At 39.2% G+C, this 14100-nt stretch overlaps 1 protein-coding gene across 1 annotated transcript in view; it reads right to left on the bottom strand.

The window, feature by feature from the left end:
- Positions 1–14100, bottom strand: part of Pdgfc (platelet derived growth factor C) — a 142302-nt gene that overhangs the window by 31743 nt on the left and 96459 nt on the right. The window contains exon 3 of the mRNA XM_050158756.1: positions 6416–6596. Within this exon, the coding sequence (XP_050014713.1) occupies positions 6416–6596 (181 nt within the window). The remainder of the gene's footprint in view (positions 1–6415; positions 6597–14100) is intronic.

Genomic DNA, 14100 nt, shown 5'->3' with positions numbered 1-14100 from the left:
AAGCTCTCAAAAAATAAAAAAGAAGCATAAAATATAAAGACCACAGGCATATTCAGTAAGTATTTCAGAGTTGTTTCTATCATATTTGATTCCAAATTCACAGGGAATCATTCTTCAAGGTTTCGTGTGACTGTTTAGTTTTTCTCTAAGAATTATAACATTCTTTTCCTTTCAACAATTAAATTAAATGTAATTTAAAAAGTATGAAGAAAAAAAGTATTTATTTTATCAACGTGTTTTTTCACACAGTGGAACAAGAGAGTATTTGGTCTAGAACCATGCTGTGTGCTGGAATTACAACATCTGTGAAGAACCAGATAAGACGAGTGTTGGGCAAGAACAAAAACAGACGATAATCCATCATAGCACAATGACTAACAGCTACTGACACTTGACAAATTGATAGTCTTCAATTAGGCATCTTAGGAAAGTTGGAGCATACAGGCAAGAGCTATGATATGAAACACATCATGTAACAGAACTTATATAAGAAATTCCTAAACGCACGACACATTAGCCATTTAAATACGCTTATAGTCTCTGAGCCAAGTCCCAAAATAAGCTTGCTTGTTTGACTATAGAAACATCTCTCCAGTGTTGTAATAAAACTCCTGTTCAATTTATATTTTACAGCCATTGCCCCATCCTCCATCCAAGGCAACGGCAACAGATCGATGCCATGTAGAACTTCTTGCATCATTATGTCTAAACAAGCCTGACGGAGAAACAACTGGTACCACCCCAGAACAAAAGAGAATCTCTGACAAGTGACCACAGGCATATTCAATAAACTTTCCAGAGTTCTTTCTATCATATTAGATACTAAATTCATGTTGAATCATTCTTCAAGGTTTTGTGTGACTGTTTAGTTTTTCTCTAAGAATTACAACATTCTTTTCCTTTTAACAATCCCTCTATTTCTTAAAAGTGTTCCTAATCACTCATATGACAAATTATATACATATATAGATACATATTTTTTCTTTATAACAAGATAGAAGCAAAGTACTAGATTTGGGGAAATGTTAGCCTACATATTCAAATTTTCTCAAAATAATTTATTCAACAGCCTCCGTTCAAATAATTCATGTGAGGCTTGGAGAGCTACGGAGGAAGGGTTTACCTGGGCTCTTTTCCCAGAATCACCATCATCAATAACAAGAAAACACAATATTCTACCAGGCACTGTAGTGTACCTGGATTACCCCTGGAGAAGTGCAGAGGAGAATCACTGGGGCTCCTAGCTGCCCAGCCTGGTCTGCCTGGCAAGTTCCAGGTTTGTGAAAGACCACCTCAGGGAAAAGGAGGTGTCATTCCTGAGTTTGCACTTTGGTCTTTTCAGGTGGGGCATGCAGGGCTCAGGCATCTGCTTTTACACACACATACACACACATGCATGCACATGAGTGCACATGCATGCATGCGTATGTTTATGAGTGTGCATGTGTGCCTGCAAGACATACACAGAAAAAATTCAAATGATAACACAGTGGGATTTCAATGCAAACTACTTAATTTATGACTCCACTCCCATTATCTGCTATCAGGTCTGGCTCCTGAACTAGCTCCACACTAAATCTTTGTGGTCTTAGGTATACAATACTGATTTTAAAAGCTCATTTTCCAATTGCTCGTGACTTTTACTTTCAGCTCCATTCGAACTTCTGTCTGCCTTCCACATTTCCTACAGGAGTTCTGGCTATTTTCTCGGGTAATACATATGAAGCCCCTTTTTGCAAGGCATGAAAATAAAGGCAACGAAAGTGTCAGTGGGAACGGAAGAGAAGAAGAATTGGGTCTTGTGAAGAAGAACACTGCCCGTGGGTAGAAGTCAGACTGATAATAGAGTAAACCACATTTAGCCAAGTTCAGTCTCCGTACCCATTGTGACATATCCTTAGTTCAGTAAAATATTGACCTCTCCTGACTCCTTTCCTAAATACACAAAAAGTTTGTCTATTTTAATAAGAATCTCATCATTTTGAGACGTGTTTCTGAGGACGGCAGATCTCCATTGCTTGCAATGCCCTCTGAGTTCTCAAACCTACCAACAGCTTTCAGATCGACACCATTTATTTGCTCTTTGTGTATGTGAATAAGAATTTGTTTTGAAAACAAGTTCTAGTTTAATAGAGCAACGTGGAAGTGTGAGGCAGTTAATTGTTAAGATTCAACATTTTGGAGAGAACTGACATATGTTGCCACTGAGGAGTGCCCACAGGAGCAGGCTGTTTTTATTCTAAGTAAAAAAAAAAAAAAATGAAACCTGAATTTGAAGGTTTGAAGGTTTGCTTGAGAGTTAGCTAGACTATTTCTTCACCTGATCAAAACGATGGATTTTCTCCTCAGGCTAGAAACTTCTCTCTCCAGAAGACTGACATTAATATCTACTGGCAAAGCGAGAAGGAAGAGGCAACAGCCCCCCTCGTTTCTATCCCCAACGCCAGTACCCACGGAACGCCTTTGTTCTCTGTCTGCATAATTAATAACTGTCTTGGCAATCAGTCATGCATTCCTCAATGGCACCTCAGGCACCCAGTGTCCTTCTAACCCCTCCCCGCAGAAGAAACTACCACAATGGCTGCACAGTGATTTAACTCAAGACCAGTCCTTGACAAAGGCCCTGTGAAAACCACAACTGGGTTCTGCTGCCGGGACAGCACACAGCTGGGGCTTCCCTCCCCTCGCCAGCATGGCAGGGTCTTGCTCTTTTTACTTATCAGGAGCTGCACCAGTTTGTTTTCTCTTTATATAACAAAGTATATAAAGTAACAGAAGTAACAGAAACTTCTGTATCCAGGCAGGTGTCACTGAACATACACAGCTGGAAAGAAGTGAACCTTCTTTAAAAAGTAGGCCACATTTGGTAGGATCTTAAGGGTAGATGGTCTGGAGTGGATGCAAGTGATGTGGTTCCTTCTCTCCCTGTCATCCATGTGCCTCAGAAATAAACAAAATGGTGGCAACGAACGGGAGTCGAATGCTATGGTAGCTACAGCGTCTTGTCCTCTTCATATAGACCAATACCCATAAAATGGTAAAAATGGTAAACAGAGTAAGTAAATTGCTAGAAATATTATCTTATTACTTCTTAGGAACTTTGAAACAGTTAAAAGTGGGATTCAATAAAATTATTATTTTATTTATTTATTTATTAAAGATTTCTGTCTCTTCCCCACCGCCGCCTCCCCTTTCCCTCCCCCTTCCCCAATCAAGTCCCCCTCCCTCGTCAGCCCAAAGAGCAATCAGGGTTCCCTTAGTATAACAGTTATTCAAAATTTCCATCCTGTTTGAAGAAAAATAAAGTCCTCATATTTTATAGACATTAAAAAATAATCTTTTACTCACAGTATCACACGTTAAGTAAAAAATGCTTTACACATTAACAAAAATAAAACTCCTGAAATTATTCAGACCCAAATTTGCACAGTTTTACTTAAAAACTCAGATATGTTTCCTTTGAAACTGTCTCCTAACAAAAATGAGAAATAGGCTTTTCATCAGATATGTGGATAGGGAGTAGAAAGTTGTTCTGTTTAGTCTTTGTCTGTTTCTTATATTTTAAAGGATGGTGTTGATGCCAGAATACAGAGTAGAGCATATATACTGACACAAATTACTTCCAACATTAAACAAGAACTTTTCTTTCTCAGAGAGATCTGAAGTATGTTCGGGTTTTCACTGTGTGTGGCCTCTAAAAGGAAACAAGGTCCCAATGTTTTCATTTTTTTCTTAAACAATCCCTCACTATTAATCTACCAGGGCATGTGTGAGAGCACTCTCCCCCTTCCTGGTCTCTCTCCCCTCTCATCATAAAGGAGAAAAATACCAATGTCATTATTAAGTTCTGATGAACAATCATAAAACTTAATGTATCATTTACTATAAAATTCACACAGATCTATCTTTCATTATTTAATAACGATGCATCACTAGGGAATCATATTTCCATAATATTTTATCTGAAATAGCATAAAAGTTAAAAATTTAAACCCGTGTAGTATTTTTTAAGCCATATCTTATTCTGACACACTGTCATCATCTCCCAGTGGTAGTTTCAAAACTAAGCCTAACCAATGACTCCAACTTAACCTAGAGAAATAGGGAGGCACATCTAATTTGTTTTATGCCAAGTTATTTGAGAATCCAAAACAATTTAATCCAACACTTCTATAATATAAAGGAAACTATATTTATAAATCTTGAAATATTCCCCCAGTAAATCATTTTACAACAGTAGACATAATTACTTAATGGGCATGTGTGACCAAAATAGTGCTTATGAGAAAATCGATGTTCATATGCTTTTCTTCTATGACATGATAATCAGAGGGTTCGTGGCAGACTGGAAGCAGAATTCCATTTCTTTTCACAAATAAAACTACAGAGAGAGCTCCTCACTCCTAAAATATAACCCGCTGTAAAGTACATTTTATCCTGCAATTTGAGATTTCTAAAACTTTCAAAGACTTAGGTTTTCTGTGTCAGGTCGATGTAAAATAATCACCTCAATTTATATCAACCATACATTTATATCAGTTTAGGTAATCAAAAGCAGGTAAAGCTGGTGATATGGATATTTCCATAAATAATAGAAGGGTTTAAAATGGAAAATGTATCCTCAGGTCATGGACTGTAGTGGATACATCATTCACTGCGCCCACTCACGCCTTTCCTTACCAGAACAAGGGAACGCAGACAACAATTACACCACAGTCCAGCTGTAGCCCTGGTGCCACTAACACATGAGCATCTGGAGAGCACGTGACATCTTTCCTCTTACTCAGGTTCTCTAATGTGTCTTCACTGTCTTTCAGGGGCAGCAAAGGCAACACACAGCCGCTGAGACACTTAGGTCTGCGACCAGTCTGGGGGAGAATGCTGAATTTTCACAAAATCTTCATGAGCAGCTGTAGCGGGACTGATGTCAAGTTAGCCCTGTTTAGCAAACCTCAGTACAGGAAGCTAATGGTCTACCGAGGCTTTTGGATCATGCTATGTGTATCATTACAAAACTAGGAAGCCACTGTGGTCCTCAGTACCGCAGCAGGTCCTACTTGGCAGCTCTGACTTTGCAGTCAGTCTGCTCATCGCCCGTAGGGAAGTGGGGATGTCAATAAGAAAGTTCATCCATGACAGAAGGAAAGAAACGCATGAAGGATAACGCGGGGACGATTGCTCCTGAGCAAATACCACAAGGCCCTTTAAGTCGGCTCTCCAAGAAGTAGGTTTTCTTCCTTTAGGCTTTCATTTATCGGACTCACAGCTAAGACTGATGAGGCCTTGCCTGGCCAGTGTTAGGGCATGTGTGGGTGATAATTCAAAACATTCAGCCAGGCTTAAAAGCATAATCACTTGTCACATTTCCATTCATCAAATCCCGCTCTTCTGCAGACGGTTATGGGGAGTGGGATGGATGTGTTTGTAAGTAAGGAGTGAGGGGTACATGAACTCGAAGGGGTCGGGCAAAGAGCGGCAAATCAACTATCGAAGTAAATGCAAACACAAATGAGTCAAAGTTTTTGAAATTCGGAGAAAAAAATAAAAGCCATTTTCTTAAATCACCAAATCACACTTCTTAGGAAGTGTAGGACCGAGCTTCCCATTCTCTTGTTCCTTTCAGCCCATAGTCTGCTGTTTCCCTAAAGACGATCAGAGTAACTATAACATCTTCATCTTCTCACACGGTTCCACCTCCTACAGCCCGGTCAGGTCAGTTTAGTGGCCAGAGCAGGGCTTCCTGGGTGAGAGATGCTAGAGGAACTGAAGACAGAATACAAACGCTGCACACATAAGTTATCAGACTCAATGCCATTTAAAAAATGCATTGAATATAAATTTCAGGGCTGAAATATTGACGCAAACTTGACCTAGTCTCTCGGTTGCAGAGTGGACAAGTCACTTGAAAATTTCAAATAATGAATCAAAGTGAAAAGATGGGACCTGGAGTTTTTGAGGCAGGATCTCTCACTGGGCAGGATCTCACTACCTAGGCTAGACTGGTCACCAGAAAACACCAGGCATACATCTTTCTCTGCTTCCCCAGGGCTGAATTATAAGCAGCCATGCTTGGCTTTTTAAAAGTGAGTTCTGGGGATTGAAGTCAGAGGCTCATTTATTCGGGGTAAACACTTTTTCAACTGAGCCAACTCCCTAGTCTGCGATCTTCCTATAACAATAAAAATTTCATATTTTATTTCACCACATTGGTAAGGCACTTAGTATTTCTAATCATCTGCAGAGAAAATGCTTAAGTTGATTGTGACGATTAAAAAAAGACTTTTGGGGTAAAAATAATCCAAGCTAGAGAATGGTTTCTGATGTTTGGTGTTCTCATTGTTATCTTTATAAAGAGGAATTCAAATTTAAAAATGGCTGACCCACCAAGTAAGGATGATCTCAAAGTTGTACTTACTGGTGTGACGATGCTGTAGTGGATGCAGAATCCGGGTTCGGAAGGAAAGTACTCATCGGACACGAATCTTATCCGGATTTGATTTCCTTTAGAAGTCTGCTTTCCTGGCACAGTCCCAGAACCACACCAGCATCCTAAAATACTTCCATCACTGGGCTCCTCAATTTCTACAAAATCATACCTGTGAGGAAGCAAAGGGGCCAGAGACATCACTGCTTAACTAGGCAATGGAAATTTTGTATGTGCAAAGAACATCTAAGAAGCAGACAAGTGAGTTGCTCCCACGTGTGCTTGAGTGGAGAGCTCATTGGATGCAAAAGTTACAGAGAACAAGGTGTGAAGACCCAGTTGGGAAAACATGAGACTTTTTTCCAAAGCCTTCAAATTTGCTATTAACAAACCCAAGGTTGGTCAGACGTTTGAAACTTAAATATTTTGCACAGAGAAAAATTATATGACATTCAATCTAAGGATTAAGAATTATTCTAGTTTCTATCTTAATTTCCATCATTACTGTTCATTTTTCCTAGCTGGGGAAGATGCGTTTTGCTTAGAACATTACCAACAGTTACTAATTAAGAAAAGCTTAGCACCAAGCGAATTCTGGGAATTCTGTTAATACTTATCAAGAAGAAGCAAACTACTGACTAGCTATTTTTATTTTTAGGGTAGTTGATAACACTTAGGCACCAGCACACATTTATGCTCTTATAAAATCACTTTGCTATTATTTTAGCTTTCTCTTTTGCTTCTTGCCATTACATCTAAGACTTGCTAAGAAAATTCTCTACTGATTGAGGAATACATCCCACGCTTTCCCTAGCATACAGAGCAGTTTTTAAATAATTGCACATATAAATAAATAATGACTTCCCTGGTTGAATTATAAGATAATAAAGAGAAAGTTACAAAACTTTTAATGAGATAAAAGTGTGACATGTTTGAAAAATGATTGATAGATTTTAAAGTACAATGTACTATAAATACACTAGATAGAATCAAAAGCAACATTTCATACAGTATCTGATTTAAAGGAAAAAGTTAATGAAAACACAACGTATTGGTCAACAATAGTTATGAATCTTCCCCTTAAGTAATGTATCCGCATTCTTTAGCTTTATTTTCTCCCATAATCTTAGGAACTAAGACATTTTTTTAAATGAAAAAGCATAACCCATTTAATTTCAGTTATTTTTTTCAAATGATTTTCTTACTTTGTTTTCCCTGACCAGCTGCCTTCGAAAGAACATGGATTCATAGGAGAAGCAGTTTGGCTAGTGTTTATTAACATAGGTCAAAATATCATGAAGGAAAAGAGGGAAACAAATGAGAAAAAAAAACATATATGTAGGTCGTGCTGTCTGATTTTGTATGTCAACTTGTTACAAGATAGATTCATCAGCGATAGGAGACTCAGTTTAGGAGATGCTTCACGAGATCCAGGTGTCAGGCATTTTCTCATTTAGTGATCAGTGTGGGAGGGCACAGCCTGTGGTGGGTGGTGCCATTCCTGGACTGCTGGTTCTGGGTTCTATAAGAAGATGGACTGAGCAAGCCTTGGGAAGCAAGCCAGTAAGCAGCTCACCTCCATGGCCTCTGCATCAGCTCCTGCTTCCAGGATCTGCCTTGTTTGAGTTCCTGTCCTGATTTCTTTCAGGGATGAGTAGCAATACTCTAATAAACCCTTTCCTCCCAAACTTGCTTTTTGGTCATGGTGTTTCATCACAGGAACAGAAACCCTAAGACATAGGTCATAGTGAAAGGAATGGAAAATTTAAAGCAAGCCGTTTCTATATACTCAGGTGACCATATTGGGGACACAGTAATCCTTACAATACACTTACAAGTATTAGTTTTCAAGGTGAACAATTGCCCGTGGCACTATTTAAAGGATTTACGAAGCCTGCTTTATGAGCCAATCAAACATCCCATTCTCAGGGCAACAGGGTAAAGTGGCTGCAACGACCGCTCCCTCTCTCCGCCTTTCTCCTGAGGCCCAGGGAGGATTTATGCCCTTTTATGTTTAACAAACAAGTCTAATGTCGTAGACAAAATTTTGGTTCTCCTGTGGGAATGTAGCATCTGTGAGGATGTTGGGAGCTCTTTGCTTCCTCCAAAGAATGTAAGGAGTATACCAGAGAAATAAATTCACCGGTAAACATCATTGTCGGACACCCAGCTTCTTTCAACAAAAATAAACCAAGCCTGCAGAACAGGCTGTCTCTAGTTCACACCGACTAAAACCCTGTCAATTAAACCTGCCCCATGAATTATCGAGCCGACAGTGGTGAGCAACGGTGCCAAGTGAGTGTGGATTACAGAAAGCCTGGTTCTGCAAGTGTCAGCTGGATCAGGAGCAGGTTGGGATAGGCAATAAAAATAATAAGACGGCAATTACTGCACAGAGCTTATCGGCTTACACTCTTGCTTCCCAAGCACTAACAGAATCTTCAGACTCCTATTCAAACCCCAAATATTCTTCTAGACTCTAATTAATACTGAAAATGCTTTGAAGTAATTATCAGACTTACTAGGTGATTACAATGTGTCAGGCACTTTTTTTAGGTGCTTCTGAACACTAACTCACTACATCCTCTTAGCAAACTGAGCTGGAAAGGTTCTGATTATGCACAGTTTTAGAGTCATTAAATATAGAGAAGTTAAGTAATTTGACTAAGCTTATAATGTAACTAATGGTAAAGTTACAACTTCAGTTTCAGAAGCTGAATCCCACACTCCAAGGTCTTAGAACACCTCTTTTCAGTCTGTGGGTCGCAACCATTTGGAGATCAAACAACCCTTTTCACAATAGGGGAACACATATCTCCATTACATTTCATTAAAAATAGCAAAATTATCATTATGAGGTAGCAATAAACATTACTTTATGGCTAGGGTCACCAAACTATGAGGACCTGTATTAAAGGGTTGGAGCATTAGAAAGACTGAGAATCTCTATCTTAAAAAATAAGACCTGTGGGGGTGATGGTGGTGCATGCTTTTAATCCCAGCTCTCAAGAAGCATAAGCAGCTTCTTGACCAGTCTGTGAGTTCATGACCAGCCTGGTCTATGGAGTGAGTTACAGGCCAGCCATGGTGATTACACAGATAAACCCTGTATTGATAAAATCAACAACAAAAAACTTAATGAAAAAAAAAACAGAAGAAGAAGGAGGAGAAGGAAGAGGTGGAGGAAGAGGAAAAAGAGGAGGAGGCAAAGGAGGAGGAGAAAGAGAGGAGGAGGAAGAGGAGGAAGAGGGAGAGGAGGAGGAGGAAGATGAGGAAGAGGAAGAGGAGGAGGAGGAAGATGAGGAAGAGGAGAAGAAGAAACTAAGATACTACTCACTGTATTTAAAATATAGCTCTATAATTAAATTTATTTTATTCAGACTCATAACAATGGAGAAATTGTAGGTTTCTACAGAAAATCTGAACATGCACCTTGCCAGTTTAGATATTTATTACAGCTAACTTTATAAAGTTTACTATCAGCAACTCTGAATTCTTTGCAGAGAATTTGGAACAATGTAGACTGTGGGAGGCAAACACATAATCACACTTTCCAGGACTAATAACAAATGACGGGGAGATTCTCACGGGAACAAGAGAGCTCACCCTACGAGAAGTGGTTCAAATTGCCATAGTGTGATTTTAAATTAATCTTATTACTAAATAAAATAAAAACAATGTAACTGTATAAGTCACCAATTCAATCTATAAAACTAAAAATAATTAAGAATAAGAGAAAAAGTCAAAAAGCAATATACTGGTAACAAAATCTGTTAAGAGGTATAATCAAATAGAAAATTAATATTCATAATTAAATCTAAAACTGGCAGAAAAAAAGAGAATAATAAAAAATGACAATAAACACAGCCACCAACTAGGTAGAAGATATAATTACACTTAGGAATGTACTTAAAATTTAGAGTTTAAGCGTCTTACTAAGAGAACCTTCCCTACTCCCAGCTGATAGGTTTTGAGCGGGTTAGTGGAGTCTGAAGAGCCCTGGTGCGGGGCAGCAGGATTGAGGTAAGCTGTGGAGGTAACCGTTCTACATCACTTATATTGGGGAAGATCTAACAAGAGCTCCTCTGGGTTAGGGAAGACAGGAATCCAATTTACTTTAAATTTTGAGCTTTTAAAAAGGATGGAGAACGAATATGATAATTCAGTAAATGGACTGCAGATAGGGCTGATATACAAGATCAATACGTTTTGTTCATGACTTGGAAACTTCATGGGGAAAAATGCACTGGAGATGGCCAAACACAAAGAAATGCATTAGCCAGGAATGAATGGACATCAACTGTCTGAGAAAATGTATTACTGAATAACAAAAAAAGTCAGGTACCTATTTTTTAAATCAAAATCTTGCTAAGATTTGTAAAGTGTTGGTGTAAAATAATAATTACCCTAACACAGCAAACATGGTGAGGGATATACAAGCAACCAGTGAAGAATGATTCCACCCTAAAAGCCACTGTCTACAACTAACTCTCTACAAGTACCTTTGGGACACCCCAGAGGCTCTTTTACAAAACAAAGATATTAAGCCAGGTGGTGGTAGCACACACCTTTAATCCCAGTACTTGGGAGGCAGAGGCAGATGGATCTCTCTGAGTTCAAGGCCAGCCTGGTCTACAAGAGCTAGTTCCAGGACAGACTCTAAAACTACCGAGAAACCCTGTCTTGAAAAACCAAAAGTCAAACAAAACAAAACAAAACAAAGATATTAGTCATTAACTCAGAAAAGGTTTTAAGAGGATTAAATGAGAGAAAGTACCTGTACTCGGTATTAAACAATAAACTGTTTAATGAATGCTTTCTTTTGCTTTCCTGGGGGGTAGGCATGGAGGAGTGCAGCTTGCATGTGCAGGTGTAAACCTACTGGAGCTTGCCCTCGAAAATGGACTGTCTGGTGACAAGCTTCAGGGATCCTGCTGATTGTGCCTCCCACTGGGGATACCTGGCTTCTTACGTGAAATTTGGGATATGTGAACTAGAATCGTTATGCTTGTGCTGAAACTATTTTACACACTGACCATCTCCCTAACCCAGTGAATCCTAGATCTGTAAGACAATAATTGCTTTAATCTGACGTAGAACCTCTGATGAAAGACTTAAAAAGTATGGAAGAACAGGCCCCAAAGCTCCATATGCAATTATAAGCTGGGAGGACATTATTGATTATAAATAAAATATTGCATTGATACCAAAGGACCTGGATATAATTTTGAGTACAATATGAAAATCTATACAGCACTAATAGGTAGGAAAACTAGCTCAGTTAATTTAGGAGGTAATACGGAAAATTCTCAAAAAGCACTGCAGGCAACAGCATAAACATAGTGTACATACACACAGGCAGGCACTCACACATGAACACCGAAAATTTTACATGATGAAATTAACTTGACTATGGAAAGATAGGTCATCTTCACCAGCCGAAGGGAGACTGAAGTCGGCCAAGGAGAATTGGGGTGCACCCAGTCAACATACATTCTGGAACCACAAGTCTTAACATTAGACAATGGCTGATACTCTTCAGTGAACGGTTTGAATCCCAGAAAGTAGACGAATAAAATATCGTAATCCTACCTCACATGAAGTGCACAGGTTTTCTGTTTGTTTGTCTTTATGATGTGTATTTTCTGGGATTGCCACTTGGCTTGTTTACTAGGACAAGTGGCTGATGGACTAAGTGGGATTCTGTCTCTCACTGAAACAAATGATTGGATAGTGTTTCCATCACCAAAGAAAGGAAACAAAACAGAAAGCTTTGTCTCAAAGGGGCTAGCCAGGTTGTCAGCTGATGCGATCAGAGCTCTAAGTCCTGCTAAGGTGATTACTTCTTCTTCCAGGAAGTGAAAATGGAAATGAGAAACACCAGGCTCAGAGCCTGCTTGCTTAATTCACCTCCTAGGCAGGACCCGAGGCAGGGATAATTTGCTAAGTTTTACTTTATTCTCTTCTTGCTCCATTTCAAACATTCCTTCCTCTTTACTCTCTGTTTCTTCCTGTTTTAGTTACCCTTTCCAGGTGCTGTTAACCAAAGATTCTGCCACAGCCTTTCACGGGTCCCCACATTGCCAGAAAACCTCCCAGTTCAAAACCATCTCCCACAGGTCACTGCAGTTTCCTTTTTTGCTCCAGCTGAATTCACTCAGATCTTTCTCCTCTGTAGAAGAGACAAGATAGTTCTTAAATAAATTTGTGATTATCTCATGACTTCTATCCATATGTTTGTACATTTTTATCTTCCTATGTATTCCATGGACCTAAATTTCCCTCTCTACATACCAAGAATCAATGAGGCATTTCACTTCTGAATCTTGTTCTTCTGATATATATGATGTTAGCAAGTCATAACAATTAGTCTCAAAGCCTTTTGCAGTAGGACAGCCTTCCATTAGTAACACTTCAGTGACTTGTATAGAAGAAAATTGTTATTTCAGATACAAATATGAAAAACTGCGCTAATTATCATACACACAGGTAAGGCTGGGAGACAATAAAATGGGTATTCTTAACAATTTATGTACTCTAATTTCAATGGTTAAATTGTTTGTATTTTTATTTAAACGAGAACTTAAAATATGAAAACTATACTTTGGTCTTAAAAAGAGAAGAGATCAAAGAGAATTGTGAAGACAGTCTTGGTCATTATCTTCCTGACTCCTGTTCCTTCGGTTGTTTACCACAACAGTGTGAGCATAAAAGGCCCAATTAGGCCGGTCTGAGAACTGCAGGTCTTCCTTTGACCGGAGAATAAGGCACATACTTCTGCTCGCTCTTGTCCTGCCAACTTCAGTCAGAAAACCTACGAAACTTTGCAGACAGCCCTCCAGTCTCCTTGAGGGCTTCTGGGCAACTGAGTCATTGTGGGCTGTTTCAGGCTTTAGTCACTATGAACCTCAACCTGGGCGAGACAGCATATTTCACCAGATGGTGACATATGACCGCATCTTTTGGGACAGTGATCCCAGCAATAATGGCCCTGTCATAGGTCAAATACTTACCCTATGTCACCGGGTTATTACTCAGGGGTTCCAATCTACGCAGCTGTACATCTCAGTGGGTAGACTGAGAACACGCCTAGTCGTAACTTCCAAAGATTACGAATCAATATTTTGAAAATTAAGCATGGAGTCCTCCGATGCAGGATTATCTTCCCACATCACTTGACATACTTCCTCATTGCTCAGCCACATCAGAGCTTCTCAGGCAAAGCCTTCTGGGAGTCCCAGAAGAAGAGGCAGTGACTTCATTGCAACATAGTGCATACCACACCCACCTCAATTTTAATTTTTATTTTCTGTAGCTATTCAGTGCTTTCTGGAGGCCAAAGGGCCATCCGATTATTTATGTTCCCCTCACATGTAGCATGATACTTGGTTGATGCGCAGCAGGGTCTCTTAAATATTTTACTCTTTCTTTCACTCCAATTCTGAATAGTTACATTAAATGCAATCTGATTTTCTCAAATGTACCTACATTGTTCAGCATAATGAATTGGATATAACACTTTGAAATTTGTTCTGATGTTAGTACCACTCACTTGCGTGTCATAGCCATGGTGAGCACTGAGCTCTGCAGACACATTTTCCACTCTGGTTTCACACAAGCTATGGTATTTGCTATACTATAAACCCATGGTCTAGCTTTCTGTATATTTATCAACT

Source organism: Alexandromys fortis, unplaced genomic scaffold, assembly GCF_014885135.2.
Source record: "Alexandromys fortis isolate MF-2015 unplaced genomic scaffold, M_Fortis_MF-2015_v1.1 scaffold_102, whole genome shotgun sequence".
Lineage (NCBI taxonomy): Eukaryota > Metazoa > Chordata > Mammalia > Rodentia > Cricetidae > Alexandromys > Alexandromys fortis.
The sequence above is the reverse complement of the archived record's forward strand: the minus strand, read 5'-3'. Positions and strand labels throughout refer to the sequence as shown.